The following is a 27,133-nucleotide window of genomic DNA, read 5'->3' as shown; positions in this document are numbered from 1 at the left end:
AGAAAGCCGAATGAATGGCTTGATTTTGGAGTGGAATTTTACTTTACTTTCTACGTTGTTGTGTGAAATGATTTAATTAAATTAATTGAAAGATATGCTGAAAAACTCCTTCTTATATTTTATTTTGTAATACGTGAAAAGGAAAAATTTAGTGACTTGGCGAATTTTTCACTCACCGAAAAAATGAAAAGTAAGTGTTTTTTGAATTTTTAATTTTAATTCCACTATATCTCTATAATTCAGCGACGTGTAGAGGTATGAGGATACCTGGGATTAAGTGTTCGATTAAAAGTATAAATCAGAATCAGATTCTCTATTGGATTCGGTGATAATGGAATGATATGATATGTGATAATTTGTGGTATGTGGTCATAGTATAAATCATATCAATGGAGTGAATCATAAAAATCTAAAAAAATATTTTAAGTTCATTTTTGTGTAAATGCACACGGAAATGATACTATGATTAAAAATTATTTTCTAGATGGAATATAATAGATTCACTATCACATTATGTGACAATGGAGCGATAGTGGTCACAGTGATAATGGAATGATATGTTATGTGATAATTTATGGTATGTGATAATGAGGGAATGGAGTGAATCACAAAAATCTAAATCCATATTTTAAATTCCTTTTTGTGTAAATGCACGAGGAAATAGTACGATTAAAAAAATATTTTTCCAACGAAATATTCTTTGATGGAATATGATAGATTCACTATTACATTCTGTGATAATGAAGTGATAGTGGTCACAGTGATAATGGGATGATATGTTATGTGATAATTTATGGCATGTGGTCATAGTATAAATCATATCAATGGAGTGAATCATAAAAATCTAAATAAATATTTTAAGTTCATTTTTGTGTAAATGCACTCGGAAATACAATGAGTAAAAATTTATTTTTTCCCACGAAATATTTTCTAAATGGACCGTGATAGATTCATTATTACATTCCGTGACAATGGAATGGTAGTGGTCACAGTGATAATGGAATCATATGATACATGATAATTTATGGTATGTAGTGATAATGGAGTAATAGTGGTCATAGTATTAATCATATGCGACAATGGAGTGAATTATAAAAATCTAAATAAATATTTTAAATTCATTTTTGTGTAAATGCACATGGAAATTTTCTTTGATTAAAAAATTATTTTTTGCCACAATATATTTTCTAGATGGAATATGATAGATTCCTTATCACATTCTGATACAATGGAGGGAGAGTGGTCACAATGATAATGGAATGATGTGGCATTTGATAATTTATGGTATGTGATAATGGAGTAGTAGTGGTCACACTGTAAATCAGACGTTACAATGGAGTGAATCATAAATTTTAAATTTATGTTTATGTAAAAACAAGGTGAAATTATACTTAGGTCAAAATTTTTTTTTTCACGCAAAATATTTTCCAGATGGAATGTGATAGACTTATTATCACATTTCGTGAGAATAGGGATATCGTGGTCACAGCGATAATGGAGTGATATTGTATGTGTTAACTTATAGCATGTGATAATATAGTGATATGATACGTGATAATTTGTGGTGTGTGATAATAAAATGATAGTGATCATAGTATAAATCAGATTCTGTGAAAATGGTGTAACTCATAAAAATCTAATTCCATATTTTAAATTCACTTTTATGCATGCAGAAATTATTCTACAGTAAAAAAAAAAAATTTCCACCAAAATATTTTAAATTTTTCTTAAATTTATAAAAAGTATTTGGATTTTAATGATCTGCAAGGTCCATTCTAAATTTGTTTAAAAACTATATTTTATTCTTCTTAAAAAATTTTGCTTGGTAAAAAATTAAACTTCATTATAAAATTAAATATAGAAATGCATTTAATTGTACTAGGTATCAATTTCTATCTAGTACAACACTACCTCACCTCGAAACGAGGGCCTAAAAACATATTTAATGAAAAAAATCAGAAGAATATATTATTTGTGAAAATCTAAATCTCCATTTATAACTCATGTTTTAAGTAAATATGTGTGGTAAATATTCTGCAACAGAAAATTATTTCCATTAAAATTTACCTAATTATTATTATTATTATTATTTTTTTTTTTGGAGTAAAGAACATTCAAATTATTTCTCTTTGAAATATTCCTAATTATTTTTTGATGTAAAGGAAATTCAAATTATTTCCATTAAAAAACCCCTAATTATTTTTTGATGTAAAAAACATTAAAATTTTTTCGTTGATCCCTCTTTTTAGTATCCAAATGCTTTAAATCTACGTCAGTTAATTTGTGAAAAAAATCGCATTTTTATTCTTCATAAATATTTTCGAAGAGCTAAAACATTTGTTTACAGTATTTCTAAATGCGTAAGAAAAATGTTTAAAAAAAAATCTTAACTCTCGGAACGCCTTCAACTCTTTCACAGGATTCCGAAGAACACCATTTGGGAACCAATGCTTTTGTATGCTTTTATTTTTTATTTAGTATCCAGAGTTTATTAATTAAATTCTAAAAGTGCATTTTTCAAGTTATATTAATTCTAAAAGTTATATTTTGATTTTTATCTCAAAATTATTTTTTTGGCCTTCAGCTAACTTATTTCGGGCAGCATGGAAAAGTTGTGCAGACTTCGTCAACCCCTTAACGATCTGCTAATTTTCAAGAAAACGGTCATAAAAGTGCCTATTTTGCCAAATACACGTATTTGATTAGTGCTGACATCTAGTTTAAAATAATCTAACTATCTACAATTACCTTAAAAATATCCTGGTATCGCCATCTGATGTGTGAAATGAGAAATAAAATGTTTTCCGGGCAAAAAAAAAAGAAGAGAGAATTAGTTTTATTATTATTGGTGCCCTACCACTGAGCACTCCAGCCCGGAAATTTCACGGGAGCGAGAAACAGTGGGCGAAACCTCATCCCGTCATTTTCACGGGAGAGAGAATGATGGGGTTAACAATATGTCCCAGCCAGTACCGCCATCTATTGAGAGGCTTTAAACTAGCTTTTTAGACAGAGGAAAATAAAGTAACTTGTTTTTGAGCAAACTGGCGATAAGAGTTTGCGTTATAAATATTTTTTTCAATTTAACCGTGCTGGTCAAAATATGTTTAGATGCATTTAAACCAAAAATAAACATTTAAGCATTAAAATCATTACTACCACTAAAAAAATTTCAGCGAATATAAAGAAATCAGCATGAATTGTTTATAACAACAGAAATAATAGAGAAAAAGTAAGTAATGGGACGTAACAAAAAGCACTAATCAATTAAATTAGCAACATTTTCTTAACAGATTTCAATTTATTATAAAAGAATGAATACTCGAAAGAATAAACTCTGGAGATATAATATAGATATAAACGATAGTGAAAGTTGAATAATTAATTGGAATAGTTAATCTGAATATTAATGAAATGCAATTAAGCCAATCTCTCTCTCTCTCTTTTTTGGTGCTCGCATTTTCAAGATTGCAAAGCTCGCATCTTAACCTTCAAGGTATTTCGAACCTTCGAATATGTAACAATATGCTAAGAAGCAACTGTAATTCTGTTTTAAAAGTTTGTTTTGTCAGCTATCTTTTTAATTTAATAATGGGAAATTTACTCATCGATTAAAACTGGATTGCCTCGGATGACTAAAAATGCAAAACGTGATGACTAATAATATTCATATTTTATTAAAAGAAATCAAAATTTGCAACTTAATATAGCATATTTAGTCCTGCCAACTACTACGCTTTTTACAAAATATTTTACTGAGTGGTACACATTTGAAAACTTAAACTTTTAGAACTGTTGGTAATTTTGCCAACATTTTTAATTTGGATGGTAGTGGAGTTGTGTACTAACTTTAAAATCATATACTGTAGTGTGGAAATTAAATGAATAAAAATTAGAAAATTTAAGCGTAAACATAGCTACCACTAGAATAAACTTTTACAAAAGGCGTCGAAATTTGGCAGCTCTGTATTTTTGTTTTCAGTTTAGTTTTCAGTTATACCCTCCAACTTATGAGGATTTTGAAAATAATTCTTTCTAGTGGTAGCGAACCAAAGTAGAAATTTTTAAAGCAAATGGATCTTTCATAAAACTTTTATCAGAACTTAAGAATCTAGCCATATGGCCTGCACTTTTATAAGTATTAGTGGACAAGTTACGCTAAAATTAATTTTTTTAAAATATTAAGACATTAATTTTGCTACCGTCTGAAAAGAAGATTTCTGAAACTACGGAAATTCCGTAGCAGTTGGAGGGTAAACTGTTTACTATGAAAGTAACTGAAATTTTTTATTTTATTTAAATATTATTAATTTAAATGTAAGCCAAAGTGGTAGTTAGGATTGAAATATTCAAAAGAAAATAAAAATGAATTAAATTTATACCTTTTACACATTTTTTGTTGCCTGTAAATTTTCTAATAAATTATCAAATATTAATTTCGATAAATTATATTTTATAAAAAATAGTGATAAAAAAATGTTTGAAATTATATTCTGTTAATAAGTTACAATGCGTTTTCATTAGATTTTTTTTAGAGTATAAAATCTGCTGGTGAAACACGGTATAATAATTCAAAGTTTTTCTACTGCACCGACCAGTGCACAGAATAAAAAATAAAATAAAAAAGTGAATAACTTCGGTTTGAACGATCCGATTTTCTCGCACTAAGTGTGAATCGTAATGGTCTCCTTAAATATGCTAATAAATTAGTGCTAGCAACTATTTATTAAGTTATGCAAACAGGCACATAAAGGTCAGACTGTTTCAGATGACTATATATATATATATATATATATATGCAGTGGAACCACCAGGTAGTTTTACCTGTATGTAGCGACCACATTTATTTACCCCCATTTTTGGGATTAAATTTATTACAATCATATGCTTGAGTTAGTAATTGTGCAACTCTTTTAATTTTTTTAGATAAACTCTTTTAATTATTTAAAACTAACTACTATAGCTCCATTAATTTTATTTGACTTTTTTATTTCTGGAATAAACGATCGGTCTATACAAAAGACTTGGATCAGAGTTTTGGGAAATGTAATTGATAATAATTTATTAATTGTAACTGAGATAACAAGATGAGTCGATTGTAACTAAAATTACAGGTAATTTTAATTAGTTATTGTGCTTGTATTCGGGATTTTCAGCAATCATAATATGGAACTACAATAGAATCTGGCAATTAATATTTAAATGAGGTGGCGAGGAATACAAATTAAGATTAAATGTTATTATGAATACTTTTGATCTCGATTGTAATTGCAACCAATTTTTTGTAAATATGATTACAAGTAATACTAATTAATGATGGCATTTTTAAAAATATTATTAGTAATCATAAATTTACATGTACTATTGTAATTATGCTAACAATAATTACATACGACTATAAATATTAATCAACGATTTCTAGTAATAATGGGAGACGATTAAAAACATATATTCTGGATTATAATTATATTCTGGATTGTAATTATAATCAATCACATGCGGGATCACAAGTAGACATAATTATGGTTCTCAGTCATTAGCAATGATGTAATAAAAAGCAGTTATAACTTACATTTGAAAAGTATTTCAAAATTTGTATGCAATATTAAATTATGATTACAAATGAGAACAATCTGATATTAAAAATAATTATAATTAAAATTGTTCTTAGCTATACTTTCAAAGAATTTATTAATTCAGTGATTTCAAGTAATCATAATTACAATTTTTATCGAGAATATTTTCAATCATAATTTACAATAGCCAACTAACATTTAACTACGACCTTCAATTAATTCCTATTATAATTTTGATCATAAATTTAATTTCATTTAGTTATAATAATCAATTACTTATAATTACTTGCAATCTAGAAAATTAATCAAGGAATAATTTTTAAAACATTATTAATGATGGAAAATGAGAAACAATCAGGACATCAGGTTGAGTGCAATGAATGATTTATTTTTCATTTTCGAATTAAATAATGAAAAAGTTGATTATTGGTCACGTTATGGTTCGTTAATTATTCTTTAATTTTCCTTAATCGAACCAAAAACAAATCTAAAAGACAAAATGAGGTTTTAAAAGTCCCATGATCATTGTTTATGTTTTGATAATGTAAATGGGTTATTATGTTGAAATAATTGTTCAAAATAATGATAAATTATTCAAGCAATAAAATCACGAGCAAACTTTATATTATAGATTTGTTTATAAATAATTGGCAATTATTTATAGTTTCCTTTTTTAAAACTATATACCTAGCATCTTTGATATTTAAAAATCTTTCTTTCTGTATACAAATAAAATTTTCTTTCAACTATACCAGTCTCTGATCAAGTAAGAACTTATTTTTTTAATTTATCGGTAAAAATTAAGCGTATCTAGTTTTTTTTAAATCTTCGTGGACGATTCCAATTAAAAATACCAATATCTGGTTTTGTGAAATACTTAAAAATTGTTTTTTAAAATTTGATTTATTATTTAATGATTAAAGAAAACATTGTGGCTAAAAAAAATTAAAAATAGCTATTTCGTATTGTGAAATGCGTTTGATTCCATGTGTAGCGCCTACGAAAAAATCTTTTTTTTTTTTTTTGTGAACGTGAGCAATAGGTGTCAATAATCATTATCAAATTGTTCGTTTTTATCACATATTTATTGACAAACAAACGTAAAAGCATTTGTTGCTTTTTGTGATAAGTTGTAAATGTTGATATCAGCAATGCATCATTTGTAAAAGACAAATATCAATGTGATAGTTTTTGTATTTGAAATAAGTTATCTTAATTTCAATTCAGATTTTTAAAGAAAAACATCAAGATAATGTTGCTTTTAATAAAACAAAAAGGTCGGGTATATTTTTGCATTAAAAATAAATATAAATTATTCAAATATTGTGAAAGCAATTTATTTAAAAGAATGTTTTATAACCATCTTGGAAAAGCCAACCCAATTTTGAGTTTACGATTACCAATGCCCAACTCCGTAGCCTTGCAATTTTGAACCCAATCCAGAGGACAAGGGAACTCCTGTATTGAGAAATATTTGCCTTTGTGAATGACTTTTTTGACGTAACCAACCCACATTTGCGTTACACGGAAAGGAAAGTCACGAAACCCTACCAAGGTTAGCCTCACAGCTATGGACCCATGATCCGGTAACCACTGAGTTGATAATTGTCAGCGCTGTGATCGGTGCGAGGCGGGTGTGGAATTCGTAACGACCAGCCATTGCTGGAGCGAACCTGGTTCACCTTATTGGGTGATGAGTGCTCTACCCCCTGAGCCACCACGGCTTTATTTTAGCTGTGGTGTAAACAATTTATTTTAACTATTGAACACTCCCCAACTACTACGGAATTTCCGTAGTTTCAGAAAATATTTTTCATATTCAAATCAAACGATGTGCATTAATATTTTTATAAATTATAAATAAATAAATTTTTCAACCATTAGAACTAAAACTTTAACCGGATATTTAAGAACTCAGAAATCTGTTAAGATAGTCACCTCTATACTCAGCTAATATAATATAGTGTAATCAAAAGGTTTACTAGCACTGAGGTTCGTTGGATTAATTAGTGAGAATATGGGGCCAAATTTCTGATTATGGGATCTCCTTTCTTTAACCCATTCAAGGGTCTGAAGTTAAAACTAACAGTGCACGCGCGTCTAAAAATGCAAAATGTAGTTACCAATAAATATCAGCAATTCAAGATATTATTAAAAAATAAGATTTTAGATTCAATTGTAATAATGATGTGTAAATTGTTACAAAAAAATTGCTTTTAACAGTATATTTAATTTCTACCACTTTAATAGTTTTTACTTTTCTTAGCTTTCTTCTCTTTCTGATTAAGAATTTTGTAATTGAAACGAAATATTAATTGAATTTACTAGCAGACATTATTTTAACTTTCAAAATACATTATTTTGTAATAAATATTGTTAAGATCCTTTTATTGTTTGTAAAAATTAATTATACTAAGTAGGGACATAAATCGTTTTTCATATATTTGGATGAATCAAAGTACATTTTTGATACCATTTCAAATATAAAAAGAGGAAGCTATGATATTTTTGGCATTTCGAGAAGGGAGTAAATCAAATGAGCCAAGATTCAGAAAAAACCTTCCGTGACTTAATAAATATTGTTAAGCAGATTAGAATAGAGTTACATCCGCAAAGAGATCTAAAATTACATTGTGAGTGATCGATCTTTGATTTTTTGCTTTAAAATAAGTGAAGCAATACTTTACATAATATGTGTATGGAGACTTTTTTGAATTATGTCCAGAGATAGCCCACTTGCTCCAGACAGCGGAAAAATATTATTAAGTGGTAGTGTTTTAATGTTTTTGATTCTTGCTTTAGTAGTTTCGATTTATAAAGCTTTTACTCATCATAACTTTTAAATATTTCAAAACCTTATGTAATTCGCCACATTGTTAACGTTAATCAGAGTTTAGACTTTTATAAAATTACTCAAAAATCTGCAAATTTTAGTTGGCAGTTCTCTACTGTTTTTAAAAAAATTTGTTGAATGCGGAACAGTTGGCATGTCTGTACTATTTGTTTCTTTATCATTCGCTGTTTCAGTGATTTAGATTAAGAGAAAATATATCTGTTAAAAAATATATGCATCTATATGAATACATATTAAAATTATTTTTCGTTTTGCAACCTATCTATTATTTTTGTTAGCCACAGTGACATTGACAGCCCATTCCACGGTTAATCAGGGTCTACTGTCTAATATTTACAGAGATGTCAACTTGCTACGCTTTGTAAAATTATATTTTCTAGGTGTAACAAAAAATAAGTTATTTTTAGTTAAGTATTTTTGTGTTTAAGTAATTTTTCCACCATCTCGCATCAAAATTTCAAAGTATCATATGAAATGCAACTTTATTGGAGTTAGCTCATGGTGACACTTTTGAAGAATAGGCGTAATCATCTTTATTCTACAAGTTTTAGTACTCAATTTGCTACCAATTTATTAAAACTTCTGCTGAAAGCGGAGGCAATTGGAATCCCTGTATTTAAACGAAGGATTCGCGACATAAGCGCAGTTCTTTGTCTGACAGGAGTAAAACAATGATGCAATCATCTCCTGCCGCCAAAAGTCGTACTACTAGACTCGTTCTGTAATGGATGCTCCCTTTACAGCTCTACTTTACATTTACTTTAAATGCTCTCATTTGAACTGGTTCAGTTGTGTGCAGTTTGCGGTGAAATCTTCTTACCCTCGTTTATGACCCTGTAAAGTGGCGCTGATATTGTTAGCATATTTCTGACGCAATCACACTTGTTTACTTTTCGTATGGCCCATTAGATATCAAGTAACGTCAGCGTGTACCGATTTTGACTGGCTGCTCAAACGTCGCATTAATTTAAGTTAGTGACTGTTCTTTCCCTTCTATATAGCTTAGCCGTCAAATATGATCGCCTTTAAGTAACCCATTCTATAATCTTTTTCAAGAAAAGATTTGGTTTATTTCTTACTTCATGCATTGACAGGTACGAAGCTATGCAAAGCATAAATAAACTAATTATGCAACGAAGTTGCCAGATACACAAAGCAAGAATCATCATGGTTATCAAAAAATCATGGTTAAATCAAAATAAATAATAAATTTGGGTTATGTGAAACACGTATACAAGAATAAATTATATTTTAACAATTTCGATACGACATTGTATTTAATTAATTTCATATTATAATTAACATATAACTGATAAAGTATAATTAGCATCCTAACTCACGCGGAGAAACGTATCTCGACCTTAGCCAGAAATATCCTGAATATCAAGACGGGATCTTGTTTATAAACAGACAGCTGAGGTATTCGATCAGGTGTCTGTGTATCAGTGATCTTCTTCTTCTTGAGTTGCAAATACCCAATTCTTGTATTTCTTACCAAAAGCTCAGAATCTGACAATGGGATTTAATATGTTCTGCCAGACGCTTTGAACTAATCTTCTACCATTTCCTAGCTGTAAACGGCATCTTTTCCGAAAGTAAGAAAAATCTTTATTCTCAAAAACTATTCCCTGCAAAAGGGATTTTATTTGCAAATGCGTATTAATTTAACAAACAAGTTTAGAATCTACAACTAGCATTGAATTTATGCATGCATAAACTGTAAGAAAAATATAACCTTCCCTCTTACAAGCTTTGAAATAGCTCGTGGAATTATATTTACGAAAAACAAATGCAACGTTTTTTTAATTCTTAGGTTTTTTTTATTCGTGAAATAATTTTACAAAATAAGCATACGTATGATTACTTTCTTTATTTAAATACTGTAGAAGTTTCTAGAATTTGATGCAGCATTTCCTGAGAATCATCAAGAATTATGAAAGATACTATCTGTCTTAGTAAAAATTTCGTGACTAAACTTTCCTTGTAAGATTCGATTTCTTTTTCGTCCCGCTATGGACGTTAACAAATAAGAGAACTAATTATTTTTCATAAAATTACCAGTAACTACTAGCAAATTATTTTATTTTTATTTATTTGATGTCCTGAACTTTAAGGGAAAAATTATTTTTATAATAAAATTTATTTTTTATTATAAAGTGATAACTATGTATTTTCAAATAATTATTTTTGTCAAAAAAAAACAGTTTTTTTTAAAAAAAATTCAAAATTTGAAAACGAATTGCCGTTAAATAAATGCAACTAAATAGGAATAGATTAAATGCATCATAAATTAGGAGAAACTGACATTTTATTGTTTTAAAACAATTTAATTCAACATTGAAAAAAATGAATTAATTATAAAGTTAAAACTGATTTTTGACTTTTTCAAAATCTTATTTTCTAAAACAAAAATCAATATCAAGTTATTATACAAATATTTTAAATCGGCAAAAATGAAGAAAAGCAAATCTAGAAAATTAGTGTCTTAGATACATTTACTTAAGGACGTAATTTTTTTAAAATTATTAACACTTATTGATTTTATTTAAAGGAAACCTGAAGTATATAATTCTTAATACAAAAGTTGATATTTCTTTTGATTATCTACCGCTTTAATTCTTTTTGCTTTTTCCTGTTTTTTGAAAATCAAAGTATTGTATGCACAAATGGATTTAAAAAAAAATACAAGATTAAAAAACGCTTAGTTGTTAATAATCACTTTTTTTCTCTTGGCTCCTTTTAAGGATGTAATAATAACGTGAGTAATAAGCCATTTAAGACCCTTAATAGATCTATACTCTGTTTCAAGTTAAGACAAAACCATTATCTTATGGGGACAGCATATTTGCATCTAAATGCACGCCGCCAATTGGATGCCAAACTTCCAGCGCAAACGTGTCCAATATCGCCAACTCTTAAAACATCGTTGCACAGACTGCTTTTTTCTTGCTTCATTATTAATAATAATAACCAATTAACAAGAATAACTAATTATCAAGAATAACCAATTGACAAGTAATGAAAATTATATCTAAAAATCGGAACAAACATACGTTTTTCGATTCGCATTTAAATAAACTGATGAAAGAATGAGAAATATCGTTTCTTTCAGACGATTTTCTTCTGCAGCGAAACAAAATTAAAAATTCTTAATCTCGCATTGCATTTATTAAGAACATGTCAGTATATGGCGTACCATTTTTAGTGATCCAATCAAATCCAATTATCTTGCATCGTCATATAGTTGTTTCGTTTTCAAGAACGAATATTCTCCTTATTTATCGAAATATATCGCCTAGTCTAGGATTCCAATAAGGCTACGAAACTATAATCTTTTTTTTTTAATTCTATGATATATATATCGTAAAAGAGAACACGAATTAAATTTCCACTTGACGAGATCAGCTTTTAAAAGCTTTTGTATTAATTTGAAAGCTTATTAGAATCGACGACAATCGTGTTATGAGATGCATTGGTGAATCTATAGGTGTACATATAAGTGATTAAAGGTAACCTCTTAGGAAAAAGTTACACGGATTGAGATCTGGTGAACACGAGGGCCATGCAACTGGTCCCGTGCGTACAAAATACTCTTCCGTGCTCTTGTTACATCGAGGTGATTACATGCGTGAAAGGCATGATGTACAAGGACATCATAATGCCTGAGCTAACTTCAAGGCGGATACCGTATAATCGATTAATTTAGGTGGGACAAAACTTCGACTGAGCCCCAGTTTTCGTCTTCTCTAGATACAGCGCATGCTTGAGTTTCGCCTTTTTATTGTGGTTTGTGACTCCATGTTCTATGGTGAGACTTCATACCCGTCGTGCTTCTTATAACCTCTTTGAATTTCGCGGCCAAATTTCGGGTCACTCTGAAAAAAATCTATGGGTTTTAAAAAATGGGAAAAATATATTCTTATGTAGAAAAAACAGTGTTTCCAACCGTTTTACAGATTTATAATTGTGATAGTAAATTTATGTGAATTCTAGTAGGAATTTTTTTTTTGAATAATTAATTTAACGTTTAGAGATTTGACAGTTTACAATTATAATACAGATAAATTTCCTTGAAATAATTATGAGCATTAGTGATCTCAAATTTACAAATATATTGAAGTTCGTTTAATTTACGTCACCACTTTTTTAAATATGTAAGAGTCGTGGACACTCTGAATACTGATAAGTTTTTAAAAGACAGATTCTGGCTTTTAGTTGACTTCATATATACCAACATTTTCTAATAATCAAGAATGATTAGAAAATGTTGCGTTGAAGTTCATATTAAAAGTAGCCATTCTAGAAAAAGAAGAAGCAAGGCATAATAAAGTAATAATCCTAATCTAATTACGCTCACTCAGACATATTTTTTCGGTAAACAAATATAGAGCGTTTTGTTGATCTCATTGACTAGTTCGGGTGTTATGGTTGCGGCTATATTTCTTTCTCACCTTTTAATACATTTAACAATCCCTCCTATTTTAATACACACTCGCGCATTTTGTTATTTCTTTATAGTAACGGTAAGACATTTTTGTCTCGTAAAATATCTTAATCGATACCTGAATGAAAATGAATTGGTCTGGGAAAAAAAGAAATAACTGGAAATAAGTATATAAATAGCGTTCCCAAAGAATTTCTAACCAGAAACAATTCAACACCAGAGCTGAGCGAACTATTATATTCTCGCAGTAAGTAAATCAGTTTGACCCTTCATAGATAATAGTACTTTTATGTACATTATTTTAAATGTTGAGATCGATTTATATTTGATATTTATTTAGCTTGTTAACTGAAATTACTGCGATTTTTAAGACGATTTTTTGAGGGGAAGGTGAATGGGTTTTTCAAAATAATCGAAGAATTTCAAAGAATTGGTTATAAACTTGAACGAGAGCATGACGCACATGAGAAAAAAGCTCTTCAGTTTCTGTATCTTTTCTTGATTTTACAAGCATTTTTATTACCCATATTTATGTAAGCAAAGCCCTTTATTAGTATTTTTTCCCCGTTGTTATTAGCAAATGGCCATCTAAATCCTAGGTCCATCGACATTTAAAAATTAATGAAGATGACGGCCTAAATGTCATTAGTGATAATTTGGCTTTTAATTACTCAGATCCGTTTGAATTCTTGAGGTGTTGAAGGCCTCAAAAAATCAACGATTAAGTTCATTTAGTAGAATGACTTAACGAACGTTCCGGAACAGATAACATTCTGCTATTTTTAATGATGCTTCTATTTACATTTTCACACTATGTTTATTCATATTTCGGTCCACTCTTTTTAATTAATTTAAACAAATAATATATTAGTGATTTTATGAAATTATATATTGCTGTTTTGTATAAATTTCTGTGAGAAATATAAAATTGTTAAAATAAAAATTGTTGTTCTTTAATTGTGATTTTTCACATGGTTACATGTGGGTCTGGAATTTTATCGAATATTTAAATTAGAATAATATAAAGCGTTTATAGTGATTTTTAAATAATATAAGGTTATTTACGCATTATGTTTTTGAACTGCTTATTTTTCTGAAACATTATTTCTTCTGGGATTCGTTAGCTCTAGTAATTAGTTAAGGCTTCTTTTGCGTTAGTTGTAGTAAGTAAAAGTTTTTGGTGATATGTTTTGGGTGCTAAGCTAATGTTGAAACATCTTAGTAATTAGAAGAAAAAAAAGGTCTATAGAATTATTGACTTTTTATGAAAGTTAGGGATATATTGAATTAAAATTTTGCAGTTTTACGCATTGGATAAAAATTTAATACATAAATATAAATATATTTATAGATATATATATTTGCGGATATAATCGTGTGGGCTGATGAAAAGATTATGTCTTTTTTTTCCGGTTTTTTTAAAATAAAATTTCATCCTTTTTTTTCTTTTTTAAACTGTTGTTTTCAATTTTTTTACTTATCATTCCCCCCCCCTTTTTTTTTTCCATATGTCTATATCTTTCTTTGTTTTATCTTCATTTTGAACTTATCAAATGAGTTCTGTTTACTTGCAGCTTATGCGCAATAAATGAAACTTACTGTTTTTCTTAACTTTCTTCTTGTTTTCTTGTATTTATATATTGCACTGAATATATATATATATATATTCAGTGATAGCAAATCTTATTCCTAACTTTCTTTTGCAAAATTAAAATTTTAAATGGGAATCTCTAATTGTTATTGCAGATATGGATTCTCCAGAAAAAGTTACCCCAATTTTTCCTACTGATTTTAACAATTTGGTTCACAGATGGCATTGTAATCTCAAAATTAAAGGATATATATGATAAATATTTATTATATATAAAATATATAAATAATGTTGATATCTCGCGAAATGTTTGTCAGATCCGAAAAATAAAATCGAACGTATTTGTTATTTTTTAAAAAAACGCATCTATTAGCACCTAACTTGATCCCCCATCCACTCCCAGAGGAGGGCAACGTGAAATTGCATGTCCATGGAGAGAAAGGTATGTTTGATCAGAGAAAGTACGTGTTTGTGTTTGGTTTTGTAACTTTAAATATCGTCTACCCTAGTTAATTAGCATATTTGAAATCACACCCGTGAACCATTAAGATTGAGTCCTAGCTGATGAAAGTTCGATCATTAAAAAATCAAAAGTTATTCGGGGTGTTTATTTTTTTTTCTTCTGTATAATGTACATCTCTAACAATCAGAACTAATATACAACGAAAGAAAAAAAAAAGTCCGGACTGTCCCGAAATACTTTTCATCTAATCATCGAATCCTCACGTTCTAGGACTCAATCTTAATGATTTGAGGAGTTGGCCTCAAATATGCTAATTAATTAGTGCAAATGATATTTTGACTTACGAAATCATTCACAAAAACATACTTTTACTGAAGAAACATACCTTTTTTTTCAAGGGATTCGAATTTCTGACCTCCACAACATATGGGGTAGCCGCAATCTGGGAAATATGGTCCCCATAGTTTGGTCAGGAGAGCGATCCAAAGTTTGGACCCCTTAATGTTAATTTTACTTTTCGCGTATTTCGCCATATTTCATGAAATTTTTAAGCAAATTGAATAAATTTTGCACCCAATTATAAAAGATATTTATCCAAAGATAATTCTATGCAAAACATAAATTTTAGTAAATAATTTTTTTTCCATTATTTTATTTAATAATGATGAACAAATTTTGAATTGCAAAGCAGGTAATTTTTTACATCATTTTAAAGTATGTTATTTTACACGTTATTTTTCAGGCTTTTATTTTATTATCACATAGAAATTGATGCGATCGGGTTTAATTTAAGTCCGTTCGAAGCAATGCCAGGAGAGTATGAAGGAAGTAACAGTACCATCCAATCAAATTAACGATTATGTCAGAGTTTTGTTTAACTCATCCCTACAAGCTGGGAAGATCAAAACTACCGAATATAAATTCAAAAAAAATAAAAAAAATTATTTGGCATTTATAAAGTTCTATTGAACTCAGATAAACATTACAAATGAGTTGAATTATCAACAAAATACAATTGTTATTAATGAAATATAATCCACACATCCACTGCATTGTATATTATAACAGAAAAGATGTTAACTTCAAATTATAACACAATAAATGAAATCATCTGAGCCCGTGCAAAAATGTTATTTTTTGAGTATTTATTTTTAATCAGTGAAGCAAAAATATTAATTCGTAAGAAATGCGGAAAAAAATTAATTTTTACTTACCTAAAAAAAGCATAGAATCTATATCCGGTTTATTTACACACATTGCATTAACCACATTTGAGGCAAACTAGAAATATTTTTTATACAAAGCTGTCGAAGTATATTTGAACGTTCTTGCAAATTTCACCTGTACAAAAATACTTATTTATTATTACACATACATAAAACATTTTATTTATTTATTTATGTGTACAACAAGCATCGATTGACTGGCTGTTGACTGTTGATGATGATGTGGGGGGGATCTCTGCTACTCGCTTTTATCCCCCTTGCTGTAAGGTGTATTTTTGTGAGTTGAGTTCCGATTGACTGCCGTGCTCAATTAATGCTTATAAACCATCGTAAAGTGAAAAAAACAGATAGCACGATTCAGAGAAGGACCGCATGAAGTTAGAACCAGGGTATTAAGCGGTATTCGAACCTTGTACCTCCACGCTTCGCACAGCGTTTGGCGGGGGATTCCGCTCGGCCTGGGAGGCGTCTACTTAAAATGTATTTATTTATTTTACTTACAAACATGCAAGCTTGTGTGCTTAAATATATAAGTACAACTTATAAGCATTTGTCAATTTTATAAGCATTACAATTCAGAGATAGACAGCACGAGGATACACGGGTGCGGGATTCGAACCCGATACCTCTACGTTACAGAGCGTTTGGCGAGCTCTACCGCTAGGTCAAGGAGGCCCCCTACAGACCAAATGTTTATTTATTTATTTATTGTTTTAAGTTTTGTGCTAATATCAAGCTTCGGTTTAAAAGTGCTTTTCAGATGAAGAATAGGTAGCTCAAGTTAGAAAAGGACATCGTTAAAATGCATTCAAGCTTTGAGTGAGTTTTGCACCCGTTTCTGCTACGCTACGTAGCGCTTAACAAAATGTTGATTGCACTTACGATTTTATCTAATTTAATTTTTTTTCGGGTTTACTGCTCTCAATTAAAATCCTTCAGGCTTAATTCAAGCTGTATGTTATTTAGATTGTATATTGCATTTTATTAAGAGGTGTGAGAAGCTTTAAAAAGTATAAAGTTCTTTTAATAATTACTCTTGAATTAGAATGGTGTGACTATGACTAATGTTGGAACCAATCGCTCATGGGCAGCAATAGTGGCACAACTAAAAAAACACGCGTTTTGGACCAAGAACAAGTGTAAATAGGAAAATACACATTATTTTCAGCAGCAATACTCAAGAACTCATAATTCAACTTGAAGGTAATCTTCGTTTAAGCAAACAAAAGCATTTCTCATGCATTTTCCTCAGCAATGAAAACTTTAAACCCACTTATCTCAAAACATGATTTTTTGAGTTCTGCCGCTATTGCAGCCTGTGAGCGAAATGTTGGTGTATATAAAATTAAGAAGGAACCTTCAAACAACGCTCTGAAACGCAAGGGTAGCGGGTTCGATTTCTACCACATCCTTTAATATACTTCTGTTCTTTCATAAATCGTACTATCTTATTTTCGTTTGACAATGTCCTTTAAGAGCACATTAGTCTTCCGATCTATAAATGAAATGCATGTAGAATAAGAAAAAAGTAGTATATAAGACATAAGAGTCGAGATGGTCGAAAGACTAGAGTCTAGGAATGCGACAAGAAAGATCACGCGTTCGAGAACCAAAGTCACTGAAAGCATGTTTGATTGATTGATTGATTCATTCATTTGTTCATTTACGTCGCACTAGAGCTACGCAATGGGCTATTGGCGACGGTCTGGGAAACATCCCTGAGAATGATCCGAAGACATGCCATTACAATTTTGATCCTCCACAGAGGGGATGCCACCCCGCTTCGGTAGCCCGACGACCTGCACGCGAAGTCGAGCACTTTACGGTCGAACAGTTTAACGAGGACCAATACCGCACACCCTCGGTCCCTATGCAGACTGATCCAAGTGGATCACCCACCNGTTGTTAATTAACTTCGCACTACAGCTGCACAATGGGCTATTGGCGACGGTCTGGAAACATCCCTGGGGATGATCCGAATTCATGCCGTCACAATTTTGATCGTCTGCAGAGGGGATAGCACCCCCGCTTCTGTAGCCCAATGACCCGCACGCGAAGCCGAGCACTTTACGGTAGAACAGTTTAACGAGGACTCATACCGCACACCCTCTGTCCCTTCGTTCGGTGATCTGCTGGGAATCGCGTTTTAACGATCAGTCCACTGCGGGACCTTCAATTTTGATTACTTTGACTTTGATGTGTTATTCAACACAGGGGATCAAAAAAAATCACTCAAATGTTGAAAAAATAGTTAAGTATTCATAAATTGATAATATATTCCGAAAACAATATGAATACAGAAATTTTAAAGAGTGAAGTTAAATACTCTTTACTTTAGATTCATATTATACTTTTTACTTTATACTTTATTATACACTTATTATGCTCTTTACTTTAGATTAGTTAAATATGAATTTAGAAAATATGTTTAAAGAGTACAATAAAATATCCAATGGATAAAACAAACACTTGGCTATTTTTAACACAGAACGCCTACAACTGCATTGGCTTTATTCTGTGAACTATCTAGCTTTCAGAACATGTACTCATAATAAGGCATAAATTTGGCGAAAAATGCTTCAAACACGCGATGGTGTCGCTAAGTTTAGACTCCTGCTTTTATATTCATATCTGAGTTTAGTAACAATAAGTCCCCAAAGATCTTTAGTATTCAATTAACGTCCATTTTTTTAATAACCGTAACTGCGGGTTCTTTACTAAATACTTTTCTCTGACGTAGGCAGATCATATCAAGCTGGACTTGACCATGGGTGTGTTTGTCTTGGAAATAAAGAACAACGTAAAAGGGGATCTTGTTAGATGTTTGTTTAGCGTTTAGAAAAATCGTCTATTGTAAGTTTATATCATTTCAAGTTTGTTAATTAGGTTTGATCTTTAGTACTTTATAATTAATACTTTTTGTTTAATTATCTGATAATATAAAGCTTTTAGTGTTCAATAATATTGTAGTTATACTCAAATGTCTTGAATGTAGACTATAGTATGGAACGGAATTGATCAGTGCGTATCGTTTTAAATTGATACGCAGCACGCGAAACAAAAATTTCTGTTTTGGAGTTTTATTCTAACACAAACTCTCATTTTTATAGAAATATAAATAGTAGGATTTCATATTGTTAAAATAACTAATGATATAAAACTTGAAAAGTTACTCTAAGGATAATTTAAAAATTTAAAAAAAAAATACATGAAAACGTTTCCACCTTTTTTTTTCAACAAATTTTTTATACCATTTTCTGTTTGTACCCTTTTTTTCTGCTTTAGATTTCTTCATGCACAGTGAGCAAAAATAAATAAATTACCCTAAATAACTTTTGCTCTAATGATCGGATTTTCACGTACTAAGTGCTAATCTAAATGTTTATGGGGGACTTCAAACATGCTAATTAATTAGTAATAACTATTAATTATGTTTCGAAATCAGACTCCAAAACGTACATTCTCTTAATAAAAATATTTTTTTACATATTTAAATTATTATTTTAAGTAATGTTCTATGGGTTATCTTAAAATCAATATTTTAAGATAACCCATAGACTAATTCGAGAGAGGAATACTTAGTTTTACTCCGTCGCTAAACAACCAAGTTTAAAGTGCAAAAAAAGATTTAAATAATGTTATGTGATTGCCCGGAGAGGTTTATTTATTAATAGTCAATAGAAAATATCACGAAGTTTCTAGGCAATAGGAAATTTTTCAGCTGATTCCTGTCCTAAAATTAAAGATTTGTTTCTTTTTAATCTTCTCAGAAAAGAAAATTTGAATCTATTTATAAACTATTTATAATTTTCTAAGCTTTAAGAATTTGAATATATGAACTTTGTTTCTGACATTATTTGTGTTTTTGTTGTGCTTCATTTATACGAGTATTTCATACTAAAATCAAATTTACATACGTAACTATAACTATATACAAAATATTAGGGATAATAATTTTTACAGCTCAGATCGAAGCTTCTAAGCAAGAAAGTTTAAAGAAACAAAAAAGTGCCTGCAAAAAATGTAGATTGTATAGTAATTTTAATGCACAATTGCTAGGTTCCATATAATTTACGATATTTCTTTTTTCTTCTTCTATAACCTAATGAATTGCTGAATGTTAAGTGGCATTTTAAAAACAATGAAATATGTTATGTTTAAGAATAACATATTGAAATAATGTTACATATTGCATGATTCATTGTTTAAAAAATCTCCTTATTCTGCCATATATTTAGGTTTCATGGTTTTCTTTGAATAAAGATTATTTGCAGAGAGCATTCTGATGTTTCGATACATTCCGAAACTTATTTTCGCATATTCACCATAAAATGTCGCACACCATGTTCAATTACGATAAGCTACATTTATCACCAAATACAGCTACTTTCTTAGTTTTCTTACATATATCGGATACGATACTCTTTTAAACAAAGTTCGTAAGGTCTTTTAAAACACTAAAATGGTGGCACAAAAACATAAAAGATTAAATATTCAATTTTATTTTCTCAAAATATCTGGTCTCAAGTCTTTAATTTTAAAGTTAAAGATAACTTCATAGTTAAATAGTGATATTGCTGTTCTCTTAATATTTTAAAGACCATATGAATCCTGTTAAAATATTAAAATGCATATGTTTACTTTCACTATATCAAAAAATAATGATCAAGATCTAAATGTAAAACAGTATAATTGATTAAAACTTCGCCGACTTCGAAAAATATGAAGAGGGGAAACAAAAATTGACATGTCTCGAGCTTCCAAATAAAAGCGCTCATTCTCAAGACTTGTCAAGGGTGAATGACTAGTGACGTTAATTATTAGACACTCAAAACACGTCTACCTTTATTATCAGTTATTCTTAAATCAGTATTTTTAGATTCAGTTTCTAAGAGTTATTCATATAGTAACACAGTATATTAAATTACTTCACGCTATATTAAAATAAGTTTTACGGAAGATAAGGCATAAGTTCTTAGATTGAAAAAAATAATTGATCTATTTTCTAAAAAAATCTATGCATTACAATTTTTTTTAACTGTTAGCCTTAACACTTTTTAAGGACATAAAAAATTCCGTTTACAGTTAAAATTTAAAAAGTCTCTGAAAGAATGTCCCATAGCATCTGGAATCAAAATTAAATAGTTACAAGGACAGTTGTTTCAAACAAGATAGTTTCCTTCCCCTACTGGAACTTGTTTGAAAGTGTCTTTTTTTTTATTGATTACAAAGTTATATTTTACATATATTTTATTATATATTTTGTGGTACATATATTTTGGGGTATACTTTAGGCGTACTTCGACTGTTTATTCTTACGCCCTTATTTGCTTTTAATTATTAAATTTGCTTAAAATAAATTATTGAAACTATATGATTTAATGCATTTATAGTATAATAAACGGGGGTTCTATCTCATATACCGCAATCATTAAATTAATGGGACTAGCTTAGACAAATATTAAAATTTTCTCCTGTTCTAGCTTTCGAGGAATAATGTTTCATCCAAACCAGATTTCAATTCTGGAAGTAATGAAGTTATTGAGTAGATTCCTTGGAGCAATATTCTTTTTAGCCTTTTATGACGAAATATAATAAAAATTGGGATTCAGTTTCTGTAAAGTATGTTGACAGTCTAGCTGATTTTTTTAATCAAAATAAGTTCGAAAATTTGTTTTTTATTAAATTTTTTAAATCAGATTCTAAAATTGGCATGGCTTCGGAATTTGTTTTACAAATTTCAATTTTTAGTATTTGCCGTTTAACAAAATAAGGAATTTTCCGAATAACAAATTATGTTATAATATCTTAGGAATACTGCTAAAGATGAAAAATAATTTTAACAGAAGTAAATTGTTTCGACATCTTTTTTTAAAGGAACAGCTTTCTTAAAGTTAACGGTGTAATATATAAGTTTAAACGTCAAAATAAAATTGCTGTTCAAATTTGTTCACTTAACAAATGAAAACAGTTGTGGTTTTTTTGAGTGTCACTAATATGCATTTACTTTTCAAACTCCTTTATACTCCTTGCAGTGACTTATAAAATAATAAAAAACATCCAATCAATGCTATTACTATTATATATTAGAAAATATCAATACTATTTTACATAATCTATCTTGAAGTCACTAAAAACAATTAAAAAAAACAATCAATAATTTATTTTCATTTTTTAAAAAAATAGTATGCATAGTAGAAATAGTCGGCGGCTTTGCATCGAATAATTTTAAATATCAGAATGTTTTTAATTTCCAAACAAGATTTAATTCTCAGCTGGCAGGCAATAATTCCAAGTTTTATCCTAACAAAAACTTGACAATAATTTAAAAAAGAATCTTATTTTAAAGGAACACCTGAATTAAAGTACTAAAAAAACCCGATTAGTATATTAAGAAATAATATATGTGGTAGCGCGAAGAAAGACTTTTAAAAATGTTAAAATTTATATAAATAGTAAAATAGTAAATAATAGGTAAAATAGTTCTGCAAAACACGCCCGAACAGGTAAACAAAAATTTTTATTTTAAGATTAATACGATATATAAGATGCTAAGAAATTTTTAGATGCTTAAAAATGTTGACTACTTATTCGAATTAATAAATATAAAATATATATTGAACAAATTGATAAATATATTATTCAAAATCTATGCATGCATACGTATGTATATTATTGAAATTGTATGAATTATTGAAAAAAGGTATTGTATCAATTATTGTCAATTGAGAACTTGCACTTCAAGATGACAGAAACCCACTCATGTGATCTATGACGTAGGCGATAGTTCCGAAATTATGTGTTAAAGTTGAGGTAATTAACGTGAAGTTACGTACAGCCCCGTATCGCACATCGAATTTGTTGAAATATAACTCTTTTGCGTCTACTTTTTTACTTTATATTATTTGTTTATATTGTTTTGTGTACCTGGCAACTTCGATTCATTATCTGTTCTTCGTGGCTTCATGCCTGTTTTAGTGTTAAGAAATATATAGTGAAAGAGTAAAGAATGTCTCTCTTAAGAGAATTTATATTTGAAGGGCTTAGATTACTCGAAATAGAAGGTAAAGAGTTTCTAACTCAGGGGTTTCCAACTTACATGAGGCCGGGGGCCACAATTAAAAATAGAAATCAAATGGCGGGCCTCAACTTTATCAAAATTTTATGTTGGACTTTTTATGTTTGAAGGAACATTAAATATTACTGTCAGATTTTTACCGAGTTGTACAAAACAAAAGTATTGAATTACAAATTAAAATAAGATAATATTAAATAATATTAAATAAACAATAAAATTAAATAATATTATATAATAATATTATATAAATAATAAAAATATAAATAAATATAAATAATATTATATATATAATAATATTAAATAAATAATAAAAATTCGGGCTGCAATAACTTTAACAGTGAAACAGATATCTAATTGTTAAGATACAAAACTTTAAAAAGGTTGGTATTAAAACTTACCTCAATGAGAAAATTGAGGTTTGTCTGCGGCAACCACCAGAGAATATATTTACATTTTAAATTTAAAATTTACTAATGTGTGTGTAAATATTTTCGTCCAAAATGAGTGGTTTCAAAAAGTTAAATCGGAGAATTTCTTCGAGAAAATTTCTGATACGCAGATGCTAAATTATATTCACAAAATACAAAAAAATGAAGGAAAAAAGAGAAACACACACGATTATTTTTGTATTTGAATAAATATTTTCTTGATGCAAAACCCGAGAAATATTTTTTTTGCACCGTTGGTATGTTAAATTTCACAGAAACGAAGAAATTAGGTTTCTATTAATGAGAAAAGTATTTTAAACCCATAGATTTTTTACGAAAATTGTCCGCAAAAAAATGAGAACTAATATATTTGAGTTCGAGGGGCCACAAAAAAAAGGCTTCGTGGGCCGGATGCGGCCCCCGGGCCGCCAGTTGGAAACCAATGTTCTAACTTATACAAATGCCTCGTTTCAGCAACCAATCAGGATCGAGATGCCAACACTAGCTCACTTGCAGGTATCCCACTGTCTTTTGTTCTTCAATACTGCAAGAATTGCTGTTGAATTACTCAAAGTTGAGGCATTGATTAAATGTTCAGATTGCCATTTAAAATGAGATTATTCTTAAAGAAACAGTATAAATTGTAAATCTAGTACTCTTAAGATGGACGTAAAAAGAAAATATAACTTCCTATAAGATATATATTACATAAACAGCTCCATCCAGTGACACAAATAAGCATTGAATTGGAAAATTAGTGACAAAATATGTATTTTATAATTTGTGAATACTTTGAAACATTGTTACCCGACACAGAAAATATAGATTTAAACATAATTACTTTTTTATAATTTGCTTTTTCTTAACAGCAGAATTTAAAATGGGAATTATCGATTAATTACAGGTTGAAGTTTTATCCAGAATCAATGAGTTTCGTATTTATTTGAAAGATATGCATTCGAAGATTTGAAGGGAGTTTCTCAGAAGCATGTAGAAAACAAGCATGAAGCTCATTTTTTTAAAGATTGCAGATTTTGCAACCAAAACTCTTAATAGATAACTTAACAAAATCTTTTGATTATTTCTTGAATTGCCAAATGTTAAATATACGATTTTTTGAAATTTGATAATTCAAACTATTAGACCAATTTATTAAAATTTTTTCTGCCTTTGTCAATTAAAATTAAGTATTTTAGAATGGTGTAAATTATTTTATACATTTCAAAATTAGGCACCCATTATTAAATAATACAATTTGCGATCTGTGCAAATGCACTCTTACACAATGCACAATTTAAAATAATGAACAAAGCATTAACAACTTTGTTTATTATAGTAATTTTACCTTTCATTTTTTCTAGGCCCATTTAAGACTAGACGATTAGGACGGAGTTTGGAGAAATCATTTCAATAAAGATGTCTGGATTTATGTTGACAGGAACGTTCATTTTCATTCTATTTACTCTTTTCTCATCATACTCGGCTAAATCCTTACAAGACCCATTCGACGTCTTCAGTGATTTTGATGAAAATCCAGAATTAGAACATTATAACATCAGCGTGGAAGAACAAGTCTTTCCAAATTGTACTACATACTTGACCTCTCAGGATTTCATTATCCTATCTAATGGGAGCTTGTTTTTAAAGAACCATAACCAAACTGTTAGAGGCAAGTTTTACTTAAAAAATGGAACGGCATATTTCTGTGACAAAGATGTTACGCAAACCACTACATTTTACAACTTGAGTGAAACTGCAAAGCAAACTATTGCCACTTCTTTTTACAACTTTAGCGATGATGCTACTGAAACTATTACTACTACTTATAATTTTAGTGAAGAGTTCCAGAGATGTGGTCATGTTTTAATAGAGCCAGAAGAGTACAAGTTACTAAAAAATGACACCATATATATTGAAATTTATTCAAAATCCTATGGATCACAGGACTATTTAATAGTTGACGCTGGCGTTTACATATGTGTGCCATCCTTTGAAGAGTTGAAACAAAATGGCACCTTGCCTTATGACTGGGTAAAGTTTTCCAAAACATCAGACTATGTCACTTTCATTGGACTACTCGTATCTATAGTCAGTTTGATGTCCCATTTGGGCATATTCTTGTTGGTACCGGCTGTTCGCAACCTACCTGGGTTTTGCCTCGCATCTCTAAGTTTGTCGCTGTTAATGGCATACATCTGCTTTTTGGTCGCTTTTCTTTTGGAAAGTGATGTACTATGTGCTGGACTGGGCATGAGTGTTTATTACTTCTTCCTTACATCCTTCTTTTGGATGAATGCCATAGCATTTGACGTTTGGAGATCATTTAGAGTTGTGATTCGCGAGTTAAGAATAACCAGCAACAAAGTTCCGTGGAGAAGATTTATTTTGTACTCTTTATACTGCTGGGCAATCCCTGCTTTACTGACAATCCTGGTTAAAGTGTTCGATTCCACTAACATCTTACCAGAGGATTTGAGGCCATCTTTTGGACATCCGTTTTGCTGGTTCGGGCAGCGCAAAGCCCTGCTTTTGTTCTTCGCAGTTCCATTAATCATTGTTATGCTCTTAAACGTAGCATTTTTCGCTGATGTCATCTTCGTTATCAACCGAGCAACGATAAAGTCTGGATCGGCGCAGGATGCTAACTTGCGAAGAAGTTTCGCCATGTTTACGAGGTTGGCTTTGATTATGGGCTTAACTTGGGTGTTTGGTATCGCAGCTGGGTTTGCTGATAAGCCTTTTTTGTGGTACATTTTCATCGTCTTGAATACTTTACAGGGGCTATTCATTTTTGGAGTATTTTTGGGCAGCTCGAAAGTGCGTAGTTTGTGTACTAAGCAGTATAGAAGTCGAAAGAGATCTAGTACAAGCGTTAGAACAGTATCTGCAGCTCTGTGACAGGTTTAATTCATATATGAGTGTATTCTCACTCAGTCAAACATAGACTCTAAATGTATAGTAAGTTTTATAATGTAAATATTTCAAAGTGTATATTTTATTAATTGGGTTTTATGCGATTTCTGCGTATGTCTATGTAAAATGTCAGGACATTTTGTGTGTGTGTGTGTGAATATTGTAAGTATATTTTGTGTGAAATTTAGTATTGCGACTCATTTTAATGTAAATAAAGTGCTAATATATTAAAAATATATTTTTTTTCGAAATTTAAATGTTTCTTTCTGTAATTTCAAATATTTATACGCAAATAATCTGAGTTCTAATTACAAAACTTATTTAATTTCTTTTCAATTGATTAACGCAAAATGCAGTTAAAGTAAAAATTCCTCAGTTTAAGAATTTTAATCAGTTGCAGGTAGCAGATATTTTTAATAAAGAATTAATTTGAAAAGTTTGAAAGGAAATAAATTTTATGCTTTGAACTTTTCAACTTATTTCAAAATCACTAAAATGAGAATACTTTTTTTCACTTAGTTTCAGTGAAGTTTTTCTCAAATTAGTGCGAAAATAAAAGC

The 27,133-nt window shown here is 29.6% G+C and overlaps 1 protein-coding gene across 2 annotated transcripts; it reads left to right on the top strand.

The window, feature by feature from the left end:
* LOC107442158 (G-protein coupled receptor Mth2) lies at window positions 1-26,807 on the top strand. 2 transcript variants are annotated; one of them, XM_071185990.1, is made up of 2 exons: window positions 1-190; window positions 25,022-26,807. In XM_071185990.1, the coding sequence occupies exon 2, from the start codon at window positions 25,077-25,079 to the stop codon at window positions 26,556-26,558; it is 1,482 nt and encodes a 493-aa protein (XP_071042091.1). In that variant the 5' UTR covers window positions 1-190; window positions 25,022-25,076; the 3' UTR covers window positions 26,559-26,807. The 2 variants fall into 2 exon arrangements, with proteins under 2 accessions (XP_071042091.1, XP_015911132.2); XM_016055646.3 differs by lacking the exon at window positions 1-190 and adding an exon at window positions 18,876-19,007.
* Window positions 26,808-27,133: the final 326 nt, after the last annotated feature.

This window comes from Parasteatoda tepidariorum, chromosome 9 (assembly GCF_043381705.1).
Source record: "Parasteatoda tepidariorum isolate YZ-2023 chromosome 9, CAS_Ptep_4.0, whole genome shotgun sequence".
In the NCBI taxonomy this organism is placed as follows: Eukaryota; Metazoa; Arthropoda; class Arachnida; order Araneae; family Theridiidae; genus Parasteatoda; species Parasteatoda tepidariorum.
Note: the sequence above shows the minus strand (reverse complement) of the source record. Positions and strands in the feature narration are given on the sequence as shown.